We start from the raw sequence: 19,588 nt of genomic DNA, 5'->3' as shown, positions 1-19,588 counted from the left end.
TTTGTTTTTCTCTACATAGAAAATTATCCTCGTTTCAGCAGTGCTGACCAGCCTGTTGCCAGCCTCACAGTAAAATATAACGAAGGACCAAACGCTGGCTGTTTCATCTTGTTTTATGGCATAATGCAGTTGGTATACTCTTTGCAGTTTTAACATGGTTGGGCTCTGTAAAAATGCAGTGACAGGCAGTGTTTTTAAAACATAGGGAAGTAGTTCTTGCCTTTTTTCTTGTGAGGAAGCCTCCTGGCTGGAGCCTTCAGCTTGCGCTGAACAGCCTGTCCCAGTTTTCTCCTCTTTTGCACAGCCACGTGTTTGTCCATATCCCTTAGGAGAGATGTTGGTTTAAGGAAAGGGGAGGGCTTGAGGGTGCTGGAAGGTCATCTCCAGATAAAGTACCTACAGTTAAACAGGATCCTGTCTCATTTGGGACGTATCTTTTTATCAGTGAAGCTATATTCTGTTCTCCGTTTAACATACTGGTGGTTTAAAAACTCATGTTTTCAATGTGTGCTTTCCTTTCAACTTTAGGCTTTCATTTCTTTGATCAAGAAATCAGAAGTTTCAAATACAGTATTTTGGATTCTACTTTGGGTGCTAGTTATTACAGCAATAAATGATGCAGTGACTCAGTTCCTTTTAGGATCTAACCAAACCCTTTTTTAAAAAGAGTGTGACATCGGGTTGATGCTAGGTTAACTGAAAACAACAGGAAGAGTCCTTTTTCCTTTGAAAGGCACTGAGTTTTGTCCCAGTTCTCATGTTACCTTGTCTGGTTACTACAATTCCAGACTTTGGTTTTAGTAATTCCTGGTATCAATCTGACTTTATTCAAATCTCTCACCAAGCTTATGTGTAAAAATTATTAGCTGTTATGTTTGCTGCACTGTTTTCTGCTTTGAAGGCAAACCAAAAATGAATAATACCATTTGAGACATTTTTTCATACTTGACAGACAATAGATAAATTTTAAGATTAAAAGTCACTGATAATTTAATTTGCATTACTTCTATAAAAAACAACCTTTTGCACTCCAAATATATAGTTTTCTTTTTGATGTATTATTGATACACTGTATGATGAGCAGTCAGGAGAGGAGAAGGTTCTAGAAGTGAGTGTCTGATCTCTAAGTAGCTCTGGTTGTAATTCTTCTACAGAACAGCAAGGAGAAGAACATGGACCTACTTGTAAATCAAACATGAATATTTTCATTTATTTTACTACTGAAAATGTATGTACATGCTAGGAATTGGCTATTGAATTTCTTGGTGTAAAATCAGATCATTAAATGCAGGATGTTTTTGTTTGTTTTAAATGTAATTGCCCTAAAATTAGCTAATGATTCATTGTTTAAATGCAGAAATATCTTTGGCAGCATTATTGTACAAGCACTGAAAGCATATAAAGGAATTTCTCATGTGATCTTTCTATTAACAGATTGATGGCATACTTGTTTTTTGATAAGAAAAAGACCCATTAAAAATGTTGTCAACAAACTTGTTAGTTCTGAGTAATTGCATATACCACATCTTTATAATTATATGACAATTTAAATACTTGAAATATTTCACTTAGAGTATCTAACTGCTTGAGACCTTAGCAGGGATTTGCATGATTTCTGAAAGTAACGTGTTGCGAAAATGCTGTTTCTAAACTTTCATATGTCTATGAGGCTTTACAATAAGAAATTAAATGACTAGTGACTAGTGGGTTGTTTCTGTATCTACGTTTTACTGTAATGTAGGGTATTTTGTTCTTCCATGTATCTTTAAAATACACAGTTACCTGAGGGGTGCGTGTTATTTTCCAGAGCTTTTGAAAGCTCTTAGGTCAATCACATTAGAAAATTTGCTGTGTTTACCATCATAAAACATATAGCACAGACAGCTGTCAAATTTGTTTTCGACTCTGCAAATGCATTAGTCTTTTCTTGTTTCCTACTGGCAATTCTTCATTACACAAATCATCCAGCATTTTTAATCTCTTCCCTATTTCTCTAGTTTTCACTGGTAAAGTCTTCATCTGGATTGATGGGAGCTATGGCAATTTGTGCCATCTGAATATCAATCCCATTTTTGTGATATGTTTGTCTGTGTTATCCTCACAACATACTACCATGAGAGGCTTTACAGTTGATTAGTATTAGTAACGGTAAATTGACTTAACACTTCCATTTAGATAAATACTTAAGTATGGTCCATTTTAAATCTACACAACTACAGATCATGTAAATGTCAAGGATGAGCTGTTTCACTTGGACTAATACCCTGGCCGCAAGTGATTTTGAGTTACTCCAGAAGCAGTATTTGTGACAGTAGATGTGTATAGACAGTCCTGTGTATAGGCAGGAGATTTGTCAGTGTATACGGTTCCTACTGTCCTGGACACTAGCAGGCTTGGAGTTAAAAGAGCTCTCAAAGACATGTCTTTCTGAAAGTGTGCAGCTTGCATCTTGGCCATGTGCCCAGTAGGACTGCGTTCCAGAAGCTGGTGTGTGCATCTGGAAAAAGCTGTCCCTTGCTTTCATTCGTGAGCGAGCAAACTGATACAGCAATTCTGCATAGAACTGTGTCCAACTATGAAGCCAAGCTGCTGAAGGTACCTCAAATAAGGTTGGTTGTTTTTTTTTTTTGTCTTTTTGCCAAAAATGTGAAGTGCAGTCTCGTGGTGGCTGGCATATTTTGATCTTAGATAAGATCAACACTTGTCTTAGGTAAGATAGCTTCTTCTCTGTCTTTAGTTCTGCCAGGCCCTGGGGTGTGCGTATAAGTGGTTTTGGTTTGCTCTAGTTAGAAGTTGAAGAGTTCAGTGTGAATTGATGACACCATAACCTGACAGCTATTCTGAAATTTGCATTAGTGATCTAAATGAATCAATTTAGCCTTTTGGTTTTCTGTAGCTAGGAAATGTGAAAAGGAGAATTGGTTTTGTCCAAGGAATCCATAAAATACTTTCAAGACAACTGTCTGTCTCTGTGAGATCCTAAAGTAATGGCAGCAGTAACTTTAATGGCTGGATGTGGGGTGCTGTATTTCCTTGATTCTACAAATAAACAACCAAACACCAAAAAAAAACAACCCTATGTAGAAAACGTAACAAGTTAATGATGGATGACCTTTATTTTTTTCTTTATTGAGAACTGAAATGTATTATTATTTTGGTTCTGGAACCACAGGAAATCACCTGTGATCTTCTTTTGCCTTTGCTGTATGTGGGTCTCTTTTTTTCCTGTGCTCTCACATTATACATAAAGCTGAAAAACTTGTTTATTTTTGCATAATTTATGTGGTCTAGCATATTTTGCACTTTATTTCTACTCTTTTTGACATTCAGCTATTCCTTTGCTTAGCAGTCTTTTTTCCTGCCCTTAGAAATATGTTCTTTTGAAGGTATTTCTATTTGAGGTAGGCATTTGTTGAAACAGTTTCCTTAAGGCCTTTTTACCTTGTTTGAGAAATAATTTGTTATTTCATCCACTTTTGCTTTAAGGAAATCCCATTCAGAAACTCGTTCAATTAATAGTCTCAAAATGCATTTTTTCCCTGATGAACACTTCTTTCATAATGATGCATGAAGGTTGTTTGGCTCCTCCAAAACAAGAACGCTTGTGTACTGCTGACTGTGGTGGCAGTGCAGCCTGAGCAAGATATTTACGGGAAAAACAGACTACACCTTTCTGTTCCGAAATCTTGGGTTTATGTATCTGTTTGTCACTGACAGTATACAACCCTTTTCTGTCTGGTGTTTTCAGCTGGTACTATTCTGAATGTGTACACTAACATTGATGAAAAGTCTTCTCTGGCTCTAAGGTAGCCTGGCCTTTGGCAGACTTGAGCAGTTACAAAGTTAATGAAGACTGAGAGACTTCAGAAAGCGGTGATGTTTACTGTGCTGTTAGGGAGGTATGGGACTTGGTTGACGTGCAGAAGGCATATATATCCACTGAAGAAGTTCCGTACAAGATTTACTGACATTAGTAATGTGGCAGAGTGGGCATGCTCACCTGTTCCTAAATCAGAAAGTGCATTACTGCAGTAAATGCAAATTAAATCCCTATTTCTAAAGACAGTAAATGTGAGTTGTCTGCACTTCCTAGCCGCTGCTCCTGTTGTTGGCCCCGGGGAAGGCTGTACGGTGCAGCAGGACTGCAGTCCCTGGAGCAGCAGATTTGGCGGTGGCCAAGGACGCGCAGTGATGTGACGCGGGGCGGTATGGTGGGTATAGCCCAGGAGCGTCAGGCACCGCGGGGCAAGGGGAAGAGATACCTCTGGGTACAGGCTCCTGCTTTCGTACGAGGTCTAAAGGCTAGGCGCAGCAGCAGCAGCCGTTGTGCCCAGCGGCCGGGCAGCGCTGCGGGCACCGGTTCCGTACCGGGCTCGTACCGGGCACCTGGGGCTCGGGGCAGCCTCGCGCTGTGGTGCCGCTGCTGCCCGGCAGGGAGCGCTGCTCCGGGAGCGGCTCCTATAGGAAGGAGGGGCGTGAGCCGACGCGGCTGCGCTTTGCGGACTGCTGTAAAGCAGCACCGAGCGTCGCGCTGCGCTGGAGAGGGAGCGGCGGCAGTCGCGGGGGCTGCGCAACAACAAAACGCCGCCCGCCGCGCGGCGTGTCAACGGGCCCGGCTGCTGCGGACCGGCCGAGCGGAGCTAGTGGCCTGAGCCGGCGTTGCCGGTTCATGTGACTGCCCGCCGGGGCCGCTTCCCACACTCCGGCCCTGAGCGGGGCGCCGGCGGTACCCGCCGTTTCCCCCTCGGCCTTATCGTCTCAGGTACGGAGGGCGGCGGGGCCGCAGTGCTGCCCGCGTTCTGCGAGGCGTTATCCCGTGTCGGTTGGGTTGGCCGGCAGCGGGCGTTGCGCCCCCTGCCCTCCCGCGGAGCTGGCCTGAGGGGCGCGGGGCAGCTCGGCGAGGGGCGCTTCGCGGGGGGTGTTTCTATGTGTTTGAGTGCCTCGCTGGCGCACAAAGCAGCGTCCTCACTGCGGGAAGCGCAGCGCTCCTCGGGGGCTGACTCCTTGAGAATTGGTCACAAATTCTCCCTTACCGAAATGAGTTTTATTCGTGTGCGTAATAGTGGATTTTATAACGTCATTTGTGGTGTTTGCGAAGTTGGGATCTTGTTTGTTACTCCATATTGAAAAAAAATAAAATCATTGTCGGGCTTCTTGGCCTCATAAACAAGGAAGAGGCGTTCATTCAGTAATGTAGGCCAGGATCCTCAGGAGGACCCGGGTTTGTAACTCGCTGCAGTGGGCAGGTGTTAAAGGTCCGTGTACTTCTTTAAGTGTCAGTTTTGGTGATTAGAGGTGAGCATGCATTTGTGGGATTTTTGTGTTGAGTAAGCTCTTCTATGGCTTGAAGTGGTTTTGTTGAATCAGAAGGCCTGATTGCATTAGCCGATTAAATGATACCCTTAATTCCTGGTACTCGAGTAATTCTCCCAGAGAAAATATAACCCAGGAGGTAAGATTGTGCCGCAGTAGCTTGACTTTACTTGATTTTAATGCGATTAATTCAGAAACAAATATCTGACAAAAGAAAAAAAATAATTGACTGCTTGGCATAGAGACCTACGTAGCATTTATTATGGTGGAATATCTGTACTGTAAACTAATAGAGGAAAGTCAGGTGGTGAAATAAAGCCTTACATTGACTTTGTTGTAACCAGGAGAAAACTCCAAAGATAAATTAATTCTGGATATTTAGTAGAAACATTTTTGAGGAAAACCAGTACTTAAAGAACTGGAATATTTTGTCACTCTTAAAAGTTGAAGCTTTTTATATTTCAGATATCTGTAGTCTTTCTATCAAAGTAGTTCTCCACTGATTTAAATGCTTTTAGTCATCTTTTTGTTGGCTAGAGGGACTACTTGAGGTAAAAAACCCAAACCAAAAACTGTTAGCCAAGATTATCACCAGTTCAAATTTGTATTCTTGCTGATGTGCAAGACTTGATAGGAAAAGATAGGATCTTGGTTCACTGGATGGACTTCTGGTCACCTGTCTCATGCTGTCATCCACCGTATAAAAAGGCCTATTGAATTCATAAGACAGAAGAGGCTGTGCACATATTTAGCATTTCACTCTAGTCAAATAAAAGCATGTAAGACACCAAACTTCCTGTTTTAAAACTCTTGAAGTCTTGTGTGGTTAAAACTCTGTTTTGACGGAGGCCTTAGCAGCTACAGCTGTGGTTACGTCTGGTATTGGGAGCTTGGGGGTGAACAACAGCTCTTAGCATTCATGCATATTTCACATGTCTTTTCACAGTGTGAATGGGAACATTCTGACCTTTCAGAAATGTGTCCTTTATGAAGCAGTGGCTTTTATAAAAGTGCATTAAGAGTGTACCTTAACATATCTGTGACTTGTGTTTTATCTTTAAATTAATAACTTTGTAGGCCTGTGTAACCAGATCAGTTGTAACACTCTTGTCTTTCAGTGCAGGTGGCCATGTTACAATTAGCTGTCAGCTAATTGGACAGTTAATGTTACATTTAGCTGACAGCAGTTACTGCCTTTTTTCCCCAAAATGAAGAATCTTTCATTTCAGTTGTTTGTATTTCCTCTAATGGTGAGGATAGTCTTTTCAAAAGGTACAGGTAATAGTGCCCCCCTCCCTAGCTGATGAGCTGTGGAGGCTTAGATGTCAGGCAGCTGAATAAATGGAGAAAATATGGCTCTGGGGGACGGGATGAGAAGCGGGTTTAGTTCACATATAAACAATGGGGGTAGTACAGAGATGAATTTACCATAAGCAGATGTTGTATAAAGATTTCCAAACAGGTTTAACCATGTACAACCTCCTTTAAGTCAGCTTTGTCACCAGATCCTTAGTGCTTTAGCTGTTTGCATCTCAGTGAGGTTGAGATTTAGAAGTGTGCATTTTGAGTAACGTCATATAGGACACAAGTACAGCATAGGAATAGGATGCTTATTCCCAGTCATAGTCCCTTAAGGTTTGTCAGTGTGACAGCAATCAGCTGCTTTCAAATTCCACAGTGCTCTTAAAAGAAACACTAAATATATCTGCAGCCAAAGGGTTACAGGAGTGAACTTCCTTCAGGCTTAAGTTTAGATAAGTGTTCTTTTTTGTTGGCTGATGTCAGGCCTCACAGAGACCTGTAATGGAACAGAGAGGATGGAAGAAAGAAAGGAAAACATTTCTTTCACTAACCCAGAAATTTTGCTTACAAGATTATTTTGCTGTTTTGTATAGCTTATATAGTTTATACTATTTGGAAAAGTAACTACTGTGAATTAAAGTAATGTCTTCCTAGTTAAACTTCCTTACCAAGTGAAGGTTGGCTTACAACTTTATTAGCAAGAGACTTTGGTATATTTTCTGCCAATAAAGTGCCATCCTAATACTTGGCTGCTGTCTAATACTTGGCTTCTGTCAGGTAAAATGTTTGCTTTTACTCACTGCTGCTTACCTCTACTGGGTGAAGTGTGGAGAAGTACTGCTTCACTGTCCTTCCCTCTTAAACTGATAGATCTACTCGGTTTAGTATCTGCAAAATCCCGTACTTCCCGCAGCTTTCCTGAAGAACAGCATAAAACTGTCCTAATGGTTAATTTCATAATTCTCACTTGCAAGGTTTTTGTTAGCAGTTGTGTCAAAGATCCTGTCTTACTTTGCTCCTCAAATCTTTATCTAGAAGTGCTTGCAAAGTGACACTGCATTAAGAACAGTTACATGTACCCCAAAGGTCAAAACTGCCAGGGGGACTAAGAAATTATTTTAAACTTATTTTTGGTGGCTGTGTAGCTCAGAACTTCCTCAGCTGACTCTGGAAGCAGAATTCCTAGTTAAGATCTTAAGCGCCATTAAAAAAAAAAGTGTATTTTGTAATTTTTTTCATAAAGCTACAATTCCTTATTCCCAAGTTCATCGCTGTCATGTTTGTCTTGGAGTTCACTGAAGCCAAAACATTCCTAATTGCCAAATCATAATGCTTATGTCTTAAAACCATGATTTACATAGTGGTAATACAGTTAACTGAGTTTAAGCGTAGGACAGAGCAAAGAAATATCTAGACTGAAGAATGTGCTTGTGAACACCACATTTGTCAAATCCACCTGCTTGCATCCATTGTGCAAAGCCAAACAGATTCCCTGCCCAGGTGGGTATGTGCATGCTAATGCTTCACTGATGATTGATGCTTGGATTTCTGTGGGTGCCTTATGGTCTTGGGCTGATTCGTAGTATATTGTGGGAGAACTAACTTGCTTATAGGCCTCTGTGCAGAGTTCTCTTGGCCTGCCAGCTCATGTAAGCTGAGATGCTTCCAGCTGCGCATTCTGTCTATTCCATCTGGAGCCAGGCCATAGATCCACTCATAGGGAAGAGCTCTTCCGTTTGTAGCTGTCCTGTGCTGGATTCTGTTAAAAGATGTGAAAGGCAAGCACTTTCCATAGTCTCTCCATAAGAATGGAGTGGTGGTAAATCTCTGACATGAGGTAACATAGCATTACAGAGGCATTCTGTAGCTATTCTGTAGGTGGCCTCACATTTCTGTTTCAAGGTAGTTTTACTGGTCTGAATTGACTTATGCATGAGGAAACAATCTTGAAGGACTTGGGGATTTTTTTGTTTTTGTTTTTTGTTTTTGTTTTTTTGTTTTGTAGCAGAGCTAAAATTAAGGAGGCTTTGCTGGTCCAAGAGGATGGATACTGTTTGTTACAATACTTTCCAATACAGTCACTGTGGTCTGATTTATCTTTGTGATGGCTTTACAAAGGTAAGAGTAGTACTGAACTTGAAATAATGTTGTTTCACTTAAGAGTAAACTTTTCAAGCCAGTGAGGGTTCCTAGAATTGGCTGTAGGGAGTGAGTAAGGCTACTTGCATTGCTGTGGCTGATGTAACAGTAGCACCCCTCTGTGAAGCACAGACAAACTTTTCTGTCTGGGTTGATGTCAAGGAGTGTCTTTGAGAGCTTGTAGGCAGGAACCTGTCTCCAGAACATTATCGTGCAGTTAGTAACTAACACTGTGCATGTTATTCTGAAACACTGTTCTTTTCTGTAGGACAAAAGACAAGTATTCTGCTTGGAATTCTTGGTTAATTTTGTCATTCAAAAATTTGGAGTGTGTCGTCACTGTAGCTGCATTAAAGCGAACAGGAAATTCAGAGTGGTTTGCAATGGTATTTCTCATTGTTCTGTGAATAAAGGTGTGTTTGATGCTACATAATATCAAAGCAAACATAATAGAGTTTCGGATTACATTCTGATTGTTGCTGTTTTATAAAAATTCATAGATCTTTAACCATCAACTGCTTATTTTCTGGCAAAGATTTAAAGACACATATATAGTATGCTAAAATTCAGTAGTTAAAACAGGCTTTCAAAAAAAGCGCTGTTCGTCTCATAATGTGGTGAAAACGAAGAACAACAAAAAATGAAGGACAATGCAGTAAGGTTTCAAAGTCTGATTGCACTTGTTTTGCCAATAAGTGGAACTGATTTGGGATAGCTGTTTACTTGCTACTTACTCTGCATTGTACCAGTTGTCTCAGCTTGATAGAAATTAAATGAGTAGGGCATAACTGCCCATTTTAGACTAACAAGTGGGTTTCTTTTTGTGAACTGCTCTGCTAGTTCTTTATTTTTAATGGAAAAAGGGCATGATAGTGCTGAGATTTGATCTTCATGGGATTGTGTTGGGGGTGCAGCTTCTCAAATGGCTCTAAGTCCTCTGTCAGCCTCCATTGCGTCAGGGTCATGCATGAATCAGTCTTGTTTGGCACTCTGCCCTTGAGAAAGGGAAGTAGTAGTACTTGGGTTATCGCACTTTTACTGAAGGTCTTGTACTAATATTATAAGCTTTTTCCATTATCCTGTTTCTTGGTGTCTTGATTTACCTGATGAAACAGCCTTGCCAAAATAAAAAAAAAAGCATCTCTTTAATGAGAGTAAAGAAATGATTGTTCCAAAATACAGCTTGTGCAATACTTCCATTCATTGGTCCATTCTTTGAGCTCTTGATAGCCATGTTTGCCAGTTAAAAAAAAGAAGTACTGTGGTAGGAATAGGATGCACAACATAAAATTTCTTTGTACAACCCAACAGTGAGGTTTTCTCATGAAGATAACAGTACCAATATTAGCTTGTTAGAGTAAAAATAACATTAAAAGTAAAATCTGATAAAGGCCACATATTAGGGAAGGGAATTAATTTTAAAAGTTAGTAATGAGTTCAGTGACAATATGCAAAGAAAGTAAAACTTAAGACTGAATAAAGGAAGTACAGATGCAGCTGATAGAAGCTTCCTTTCTGAGACAGTCTTAAATACTCTCTTGCCTGATAGCATTTTGTATGTGGGCAGTTGGGTTGGGTATGTAAGTGGTCTATACACAGAATTGTTATGTAAGTAGAACTGCAGTGTTCTTTCTGAGGTCATGATGACAGCGTGTTCCACAAGCTCTTGGTAGTCTTGAGAGCTGTCATGTTGGGAAGCAGTTTTGTCTGTGCTGGCTTCTAGGCTCAGCCCTACCAGATACCAGAATTGCCTGTAAGTGGGTTTATGGTCTGAGTGGTGGAGGGTGCATCAAACGAAGGGAGGTTACTGTGTTCGTAATGAGAGAGAAGCAGGAAAACAAAGATGAGGGAAATGAAGAAATAGACTCCTTTGTAAATGAAGCCTTTTTGTTCACTGCTTTTCATCAAGTTGGCTAGAAGTCTGGTTATTTGCTGAATGAACTTCTTGGCTAGCTGTGTTTAGGTGTGTGTTTTGCACCAACAGGCCAGAGACCAGTTATTTGGAGTTACGTAAGAGGCATGTTGCTGAGAGGCTGATCATGTGTCAAATCACCGTGTGCATACTATAGCCAGTCTTGAGAGAATTGATCATGGTGCTTTCTGACACCTAAAAAGGAGGTTGTTTCTTGGTGGTGAAAGTAGTTGACCATATTTAAAATGTAACTGAAAATACATTTTTAAGGTAATGATATACTAGATCACATGTACTCATCAGCTGAGTTTACAGCAAATGGTTCATGGTGTAATGAACCATTTCACTTACAAAGTTTCAATGCTATCTTACTTTTTGATTGCTAGTAATGGAATTCATTCTTAATGACAAAATACTTTGTTACTTCTTGAAACTCAAACATGTACTTTTGTATACGATCATAAACTTGTCTGCTGTAAAGATCTCAAACTTTGAGCTAGTTTTTACTTAGGAATTTCAAAGACTTCCTCTGTTTGCATAAATTTTATTGCACTGCTGTATGTCTTGGCATGATTAATATCAAAGGTATTTAATTTGTGACATGAATGAATAAAAGTCATGTATACTTCATGATTCTGAACAGTTACACACTTCAGAGGGGCAGTTAGAATATCTATAGTTTTCAGGTAGCTGTCTTAACAGCTCTTCATTGAGACTTTACTTATTGGCTTAAAAGAAGATACTACCCAATTTTTCCTCTTGGAGTCCTTATTCTGTAGGTTAATAGGCAAAATGTTTTGAGTAGGAAGGAGGAATACTAATGCTTATTGAGCTTTCTGCATCTTGCTGCTTTTTGGAAAATTTGAGTGCTACTTTTAATTAGGGACACTACATAGGAACTTCTAAATGTTTAACAGATGATCTCATTAGAATGAGTCTTAATTATTTGCATAGTATTTTTGTAGTCTCAAAGTTTGTCTTCTGTGTAAAAGCATTGGACTTGTATGTAGTGTGGATATGTCTTACGCCTAACCACTGAAAATACTTACAATGGGTTGGAATCTAGTTAAGTATAAGCTCTTCTTCCAGCTTCTGTCTGTTTTGGTCTAATCTTTTGTTCAAAGCTTTGTCATATCATTTCCAAATAGTGAAGGGATGAATTATTTGCAATTGTTGATTGGTACTCTTCACTTCAAAAAATGTACTCACATATAAGTTGTGTAATTTGTAATTGGAAGTCAGCAGCTCTCTGGTGAGTTAGCAGTTCTTCAGGCTCTGTATTGGTTAACAGAACTGAAGAGTTCTTGATTACTCAGTTCAGTTACTGCAGACTTTTTCCATGGTTGTAACAGTGCAGATACACAAAACATCTGAATCTCAGTTAACTGGCTATTATATCTAGGCTGCTTGTTGGGATAAAACTAAGCTAGTAAATAGTGTTTCAAGTGCACTAGTTTTCACCGTGTGGTGGTTTAGGTGTTTTGTCGTCTTACAGTACTGTTTCTCAAAATGTTAAACTTTTTTGCCCCCCCTTTTTTTTTCCTGTAACTTAAATATCTGTATTTTAGCACACCTGCCTCTGTGCTAAAGTAAACAGCATTTATACAAAGATAATCCCCATTCTGAATGCAGAATTTATATACTGAAGGAGATTTCCACACCGGAGTTTAACAATAAAAGGGGGGGGGTGTGGGTGTGTGAGCACTCCAGTGGGTAGAACCAAGTCCTTTGTCAATGAGCCCCTGATTGTGCTCACTTCATGAGAAAATGGTCAGATTTTTGTTTCTTTAAAAAACTTCAGAATTAAATAAAATTGGCCCCTTAATTTATCGTGTTAAAAAGAGAGGAAACTGTCCCCACCCCCCAAGCTGAAAGATTTTGTGGATTTTCTAAAACTTGAGATGAAATACGATGTTACTGCAGGAGGGGCTGGCTTGCTTTTGGTCTGTGGAATAGATTGACTAGATTGAGTATTGCATTTCTGTAGAACAGTGGTGTGTAAATAGCAGCACAAAAATACTGCTTTAAGGTGACCTTGTGGGGATGGGGGCCGTGTACTTCTTGTTCTCTGTGTGCTTATGACACACAGAGAACAAGCAGTGCTTGTTAGAAATTGTATAAAATGGAAGTCTCGAACTTAATTTTACCAGAGAAAGATGGTGCGTGTATCTGAGGGTAAGTACATGCCCAGAGAGGAGCACGGTAGAGCTGGTATTTTCCTCCTGAGCTGTCAGGAGCAGAGAAGGGTAGATAGAATTTCACAGCTTTAATGGAGGCTTCTTTGTTTACCATGTAGATGTCTTACACTCTTAAATTTAATCCAAATTTTTTTTCCAATTTTGCAACTGCTTTTATTGAGCCCTAGAGAAGTGGGTATTCTTATATAGTACATTTCACTAAAACTGATTGCAGTGAAATATATATATTGTCCAGAATGCCAGTCTTCTGTTTAACACTTGAAAATAAGAAATATTTCCTACTTTGAAGTGAAAGAACCTGTTCTGTTGTTGGACTAATTTGTCAAAAGGAGGTTTAGTCCAACATGCATGTGGTTAGCTTTTGACTTACTGATGTAAAACATCTGCTGTAATTCCAGTAGAAAACAGCACCACCTTCTTAGTTCCCACAGGATATAGGCTTCACATTTAACAGTAATTATTACAAATGTTTTGTAGAATTTCTAGCGACAACATTCAGAGGGATCTTTTCAGCGGAGGTTCTAGGATCCACAGGATTCTTGGATCTCCAGAAAGATCCAGTGAATGTATGCTTCTTTAGATGTTAGCATTGCAGCATACATGCCTTTTGCTAAATTTTAGTCCCCAATTGCGTCACTTGAAGAACTGGATTAGTTGCTTATGGCTGTGAAGAGAACACAGGCTGTCTTAGATAATGCATCAGTTTATACCTATTACAAAGTGAGATAAGTCATTTTTCAGGGTCTGTTAGGAACAACTAGCTCACAGCTGCTCCTAAAAGCACCAGTTTGTGAGACAATATAAGAAATGCTGATTTGACTCTGTTGAGTATTCTCAGTCTTGTATTGATTCATTCTGTGACAAAATAAACAAAGAACTTGAAATATTAGCACCAGATAGAACAATATGTTAGCATTTTGAAGAATTTGGAGGTATGGGCAGGAGATTATGGACCTGAGTAGGCAATGCTACTTAACCTGCCGTAGATCTTGCTGTTGCTACCTTAGACTTTTTTGTGGCTTCCTACATATTCCAGCTGTGCTGCATAAAGATCCTCATTTCCACATTAGGTATACTTGGGTATATTTTTCTTGAGCAGCCTTCTGGTAGTTCAGCACAACCTGCTATAAGCTAGGTGTAGCTGTTTGAATGCTTACATGATGAATTGGACTGGTGTCTGATCTGGTTGGGAAACTGATCTTTCAGATGGTCAGCTCTACATTCTGGTTCAGTGCATAAACATCTCTTTTAGAACAGTATAGGAGATGTTCCTTCAAACAAGTGGTGAGGGAGAGAGAAAGGAGGGAATGCATGACTGCTTAAGTAGTACAAGTGTCAAATGTGTGCTATAACCTTATTCATCTGAGGCACAAAAAATGTGATATTAGTAACAGTAAGGAGTACTTCAGTGATTTATCACAGTGGGAACCAAATTCTTTCGTTGCTTCCTTTGGGGACTTTAAACAGAAGGCAGAGATACCAGATGAAGCAGATTGAAGGTGAATATGTTACAGAGCTTACTGTTGCCTGTGTGTCTCAGTAGTCTGCCAGTACAAAAGTTTTTCTTTGAAACAATCTTGGAGGCTAATGTTGCATTGTTGTATGTTGACAGCCTAGTATTTTGACAAGGAGGGGAGCTTGCCTGGTACCAGCTATTAAGGGAACATGTGGTATGCTCAGTTTCTGTTGTAGGATAGAGTTAAAATTACATGGACTGAAAATAGTACATGACACTTGTGTGATGTTTATGTAAAGAAAATCTAGGTAATAGATTTCTATTACTTTACCTCAAAAATAACAGGGTTCAAAATCTCTCCTGTTCTATTCCTTTGCATGTCAGAAAAGAACTATGAATTCTAAGTAACTGATTTTTATAGCTCAGTTGTCACCATACTGTACCATGTGTTGTGTTCCAGGTATTTACTATCCATATATACGCAGCAATAGAGGGAGATGTAGGCCTTATTTAAGCGTGCAGTTTAGTTCATGGTTGTTTAGCTGAAAGTTATGTAACTTTTATCAGCGGCAGCCTGTAAAACAGACATCGTCCATACATTTTGCAGGCAAGATGCATTTTCTCTGTGAAAATTATGATGTTTTCACTGGCTATAAGAACTTATCTTCAATGCAAGTTATGAGAGTTCTGTTTTACTTCAAAATTACATTGTCAAGCAGTATTCTTAATATTATGATACATTCATGCTTCAGTTACTGCTGTTTTGCTTTTCCCAACAATGGGTTGATCTTAGCAGTGAATGACTTCTAGTTCAGTTTTGCTATCAAAATCTGATGCTTGTTTTTCTTGATGCATATCTATTTTTATTTCTAGGCCTTTCTTTAAACTTTCCATGTCTAAATGGACTCCTGAATGTAATATACTTTATACTCTAAAAGCGGATATGAAGAGTGAAGTTCCTTCTGATGCACCAAAGAGACAGGAGAGTCTGAAGGGGATCCTCTTGAACCCTGAGCCTACTGGGACAGCCAAAAGCTTCCCTGCAGAAGTTGAGATGATTGCCAGTAAAGTAGGGAATGAGTTCTCTCACTTATGTGGCGATTCTCAAAAGCAAAAGGACATGAATGGCAACCGTACAGACCAAGACAAAAGTGTTGTGGTGCGAAAAAAACGCAAGAGCCAGCAGGCTGGTCCTTCGTATACTCAAAATTGTCCTGAGAAGGAAAACCAGGAAATCATAGGATTAAGACAACATCTAGAAACACAGAGTGAAGACAACGATTCTTCTTTTAGTGACTGTATCTCTTCACCTTCATCTAGCCTACATTTTGGAGACTCTGACACAGTAACATCTGATGAAGAAAAAGATGCTCCTGTAAGACACCCTCAGGCAGTGTTGAATACTACAAGTAGAACTCATAGTGCAAGGTCACAAAAGTGGCCTCGGACTGAGGCAGACTCTGTACCTGGGCTATTAATGAAAAGGCCATGTTTCCACAGCAGTTCTTTAAGAAGACTTCCATATAGGAAGAGATTTGTGAAAACAAGTTCATCGCAAAGGACACAGAACCAAAAAGAGCGAATTTTAATGCAGAGGAAAAAGCGGGAAGTGTTAGCTCGAAGAAAGTATGCTTTACTGCCCAGCTCTAGCAGTTCCAGTGAAAATGACATTACTAGTGATTCTTCTTCCAGTTCATCTACTGAAGGGGAGGAAGACTTATTTGTGTCGCCTGGTGAAAACCACCAGAACAGTACAGCTGTTCCTTCAGGTAAAGCTCAATTCCTGAAGTACTTTTGATAAATGAGCATTCCTCATGTACAATATGCTTTTTTTGTAAGTACGTTGGACCAGTTGTTCTTGTGTGTTTATAGAAGTTCTACTACAAATAAACTTACTGCAAGTAATCCGAACATAAATTCTTGATGGGAAAAGAACATTCAGAACTTCCAGTAAAATTACAACCAAGCTAGAATCTTTAATAGGTAAAGTTAATGGTTTCTAAACACTGTACTGGAAGGTTGCTGAACCTGATTAGTCAGGTGCTGTGGAGTTGTTCCTTTTTTTAGCTGTTGAGTTGTATTAAAAATCGTAGCTGCAATAGCTTTGTTAACTGACTGTGGGGATAACAGTTCTCTGGTTTCAGAATGTAGAAATACCTGCTAAAACCTAATTAACTGCACTTGACAAAGAAGCCGGGGGGGGGGGGGGGGGGGGAGGTGAGAGGAATTGATCATTGTGATAAGAGCCTGAAATAGGATTCAGTTGAAGGTAGTAGCTCTAGTATTGTTGTAGAAAATTCTAAGCTCTAAAGTTGTGAAAAGTATTGAATATATACCAAATGTTTTACCTCGATAAACTCGATACAGTAATCTTGCAGTTGACTTCCACAGATGTTTCTCTAGTATGTCTTGACACAGTATATGAGGGCATACTCGAAGGTTTGGAGTGGGTTTTGGGGTTTCCTTACGTGGGGGGGTGTTTGAGTTTTTTGATTGGATTTTGTTGTGGGGGTTGTGTGTGTTGTTTGGTTGTTGGTTTTGGTTTGGTGGTTGTTTGGGGTTTTTTTCCCCATCTACCAATTTACTTGGGCCTTTATGATCTTAAATTTGCCAAGTAAAAGGTGGTCCCAAGACTGGGACCCACAGTATTCACAATGTTGTAGTTGTGCCTTCTATTTATCGTTTCAGCTTTTTAGAGAGCAGATACATAGAAAACAGCATAGTGTTAACCTGCACAGCCATGGGTTTTGCCTAATGACAAATGTCTTTTAGAAAGTGAAACCGTATCTCAGACTGTTCTGATCATTCAACTAAGAAAAAATAACATACAAGGACAAGCCTCTCTTTTTGTTTAGGGATGTTTGTTGTTGCTGTTGTTAAACAAACCAAACATGCACACAGGCTGCATAAATAATTCTGAAACAGAAGAATTATTGCACAGCCTTAATTATCTTTGTGCATATTTGTGAGAAGTGTAATTTTATTTAAGCCTAAAAAGTTATACTTGGCATGCATGTTTAAGCGTATTGGAGTTATGACTTGTAAATAATTAAGGTGTGGGGGTATGCATGCATTCATATTAAAAAAAACAATTTGGGAAACTACATTTCTGTTCCCAAGTTAATAGTTTATTCTCATTTTTGGAGAGGATGGAGTTTCATGTAACTGTGAGATGATGCAGAACCATTAACAGATCTCCACACAGAGCACCATACAATGATGGCACTGGTGTATATATAGATGAGAAAATGCAGGTTATGGCTTCTTAGGTGACCATCTATTTCCAGCCATGATAAATGATTTGACAGTTCTCTCTTTAAATACATATATTTTATCTGAACTGTTAAAAACTGCTACCTGTTCTAACACAAATTCAGTTAATACAATTTCTGTGCTTTTATTTCCCTTGACGTGTTTCTGTTAGTGAGGCCTTTTTCCATAGGCATTTCAAAAGATTCTTTCTGGAGAGAGATCTCTGTAAAAAAATTATATAATAATCAGTAAATATTCAGGCTGTTCAGGGAACTTCTGCTAATTCAGTGCTATTTTGATGGTAGGAAGACTGGAACTTGCACTTTGTTTCATGTAGTTACGTGAAAAAGTGCGTTGTCCCATGACTTAAAAAATTATTAGCACTGCAGCAGTTAATTTTAGATTAAAACACTGACATTAGTTGTAACTGCAATAAGGTATGTCTTAAAGAATGTGTATTATGCTGCCTGTACTTCAGGGCTAACACTTGCAGTGAGCTGAGAAGTAATTTTGGCTTGGAGTATGTGAATGCTATATTGTTTCTTTTTCCAGTGGAAATACCTATTGATGGGAAGGTTTTGAGCATTTTATTTACATTGCAGATAAAATGGGAAGTTGAGCAGACTTCCTGTATAAGCGTGTTCTATTTTTAGTAAAAATGAAAGTGTGATTAACGCTTTCTGTAGCCTTCTGCTGTTATATAAGGCATTTCTAGTTACTGAGTTAATTGGGACAGAAATAGGGCCAGCTGGAAAAATAGCTACGCAACTTATCTGTATAGTGAACAAGCAGGATGGTGCTTTTATAGGAGGAAAGGGTTGTATTGCTATTAATGCTACACTAGCCTGGTAATGTTAGGGAAGAATTTTTTGCTCTAGATTGGCCTGTGAAGGTGACATATGCATGTGCTGAAGTTCCAGAACATACTGAAGGACAAAGAGCTTCTGCTAAGTATGTAAGGCCAGCAGCATATATGTAAAGGTACTAGAGGACAGACTAAAGAAAGGACGAAAATAATAATAATCAGAAAAGAAAATGCAAGGAGATATGGTAATAACTGATTCTTTTAATAAGCAGGCATCAAAGAGATGTGATTAGTCTTGTAGCCTACTTAACAGCAGTTTGTATTAAGGATGTGTCACAAAATATTTCTTTGCATGTTGAGGATTACCTAAAGTTACAGGGCATTTAAAGAATTAGTGTATTCTGTGCTGGATGTTTCTTTCTGATTACTGCAAGAAATGACAGTAACAGATCTTTCTAGCTGAATAAGTGTGTAGCAGGTTAGTTCTTGTAGTTACTAACTTGGCAATTTTTGGAAAATTAGATCTGTGGATGGGCATTTTTGTTTGGTGATTTTTTTGTTTCATGGCGGTTTTTTTGTGGTTTGGTGTGGGGTTTTGGGGGGGTTGTTTTTTGTTGTTGTTGGTTTTGTGTTTTTTGTTTGTGGGTTTGTTGTGTTTTGTTGTTGTTGGTTTTTTTTTTTCCCAACAAATCCTTTTAGAAAACCTTTACCCAAAAAAAACCCCCCAAACAACTTATATAGGGTGTTTCCTCCTTTTCTTTTTGTATCAGGAAAGGTCTAATTCTGCTTTGGGAGTGGGAGAGTATTGAACAAGTACAAAATCCAGACACCTGGGAATTAGATTGTTTTACCAACTGTTTGCCATAAAAGGCAGCTGTCATCATTAAATCTGGGATGACCAGATGAGCCTCATTGAGGAGAAGGAGAGTTGAGGGCATGAGGACAATGTAAGAACAATCGTGTAGTTTAACAATACAGTTACAGTTGAAAGTGCAAGTGCTTTCAGGGGTATGCTAGTGTGAATGTTTATCATTTGCTTTTAATTGGACTACTGGTTGTACAGTTAAAATGACTGCAAGCAGCAGCAGTTTTGCTGTGAAATGCAGATTTTGATTTTAGGTAGCTCAGAAACTTTTCTCTAACACTTGGAGGACCTGTATACGCACCTATAGAGAGAATCCTCTTTTGACTTCCCTTGTCAAAAGTGACGA

General features: G+C 39.3%; 1 protein-coding gene across 14 annotated transcripts in view; it reads left to right on the top strand.

Annotated features, from left to right (window-relative positions):
- Positions 1-4,512: 4,512 nt before the first annotated feature.
- RNF111 (ring finger protein 111) overlaps positions 4,513-19,588 on the top strand; it is a 46,595-nt gene continuing 31,519 nt past the window's right edge. For 4 of the 14 annotated variants that reach the window (XM_080626255.1, XM_080626251.1, XM_080626260.1 and 1 more), the window contains exons 1-2: positions 8,006-8,733; positions 15,194-16,089. In XM_080626255.1, the coding sequence (XP_080482381.1) occupies positions 8,720-8,733; positions 15,194-16,089 (910 nt within the window). In that variant the 5' untranslated portion in view covers positions 8,006-8,719. Of the gene's footprint in view, positions 4,763-8,000; positions 8,734-15,193; positions 16,090-19,588 lie in introns of those variants that run through there. The other 10 variants (XM_080626259.1, XM_080626252.1, XM_080626258.1 and 7 more) reach the window with 6 other exon arrangements.

Source organism: Psittacula echo (assembly GCF_963264785.1).
Source record: "Psittacula echo genome assembly, chromosome: 10".
Lineage (NCBI taxonomy): Eukaryota > Metazoa > Chordata > Aves > Psittaciformes > Psittacidae > Psittacula > Psittacula echo.
Note: the sequence above shows the minus strand (reverse complement) of the source record. Positions and strands in the feature narration are given on the sequence as shown.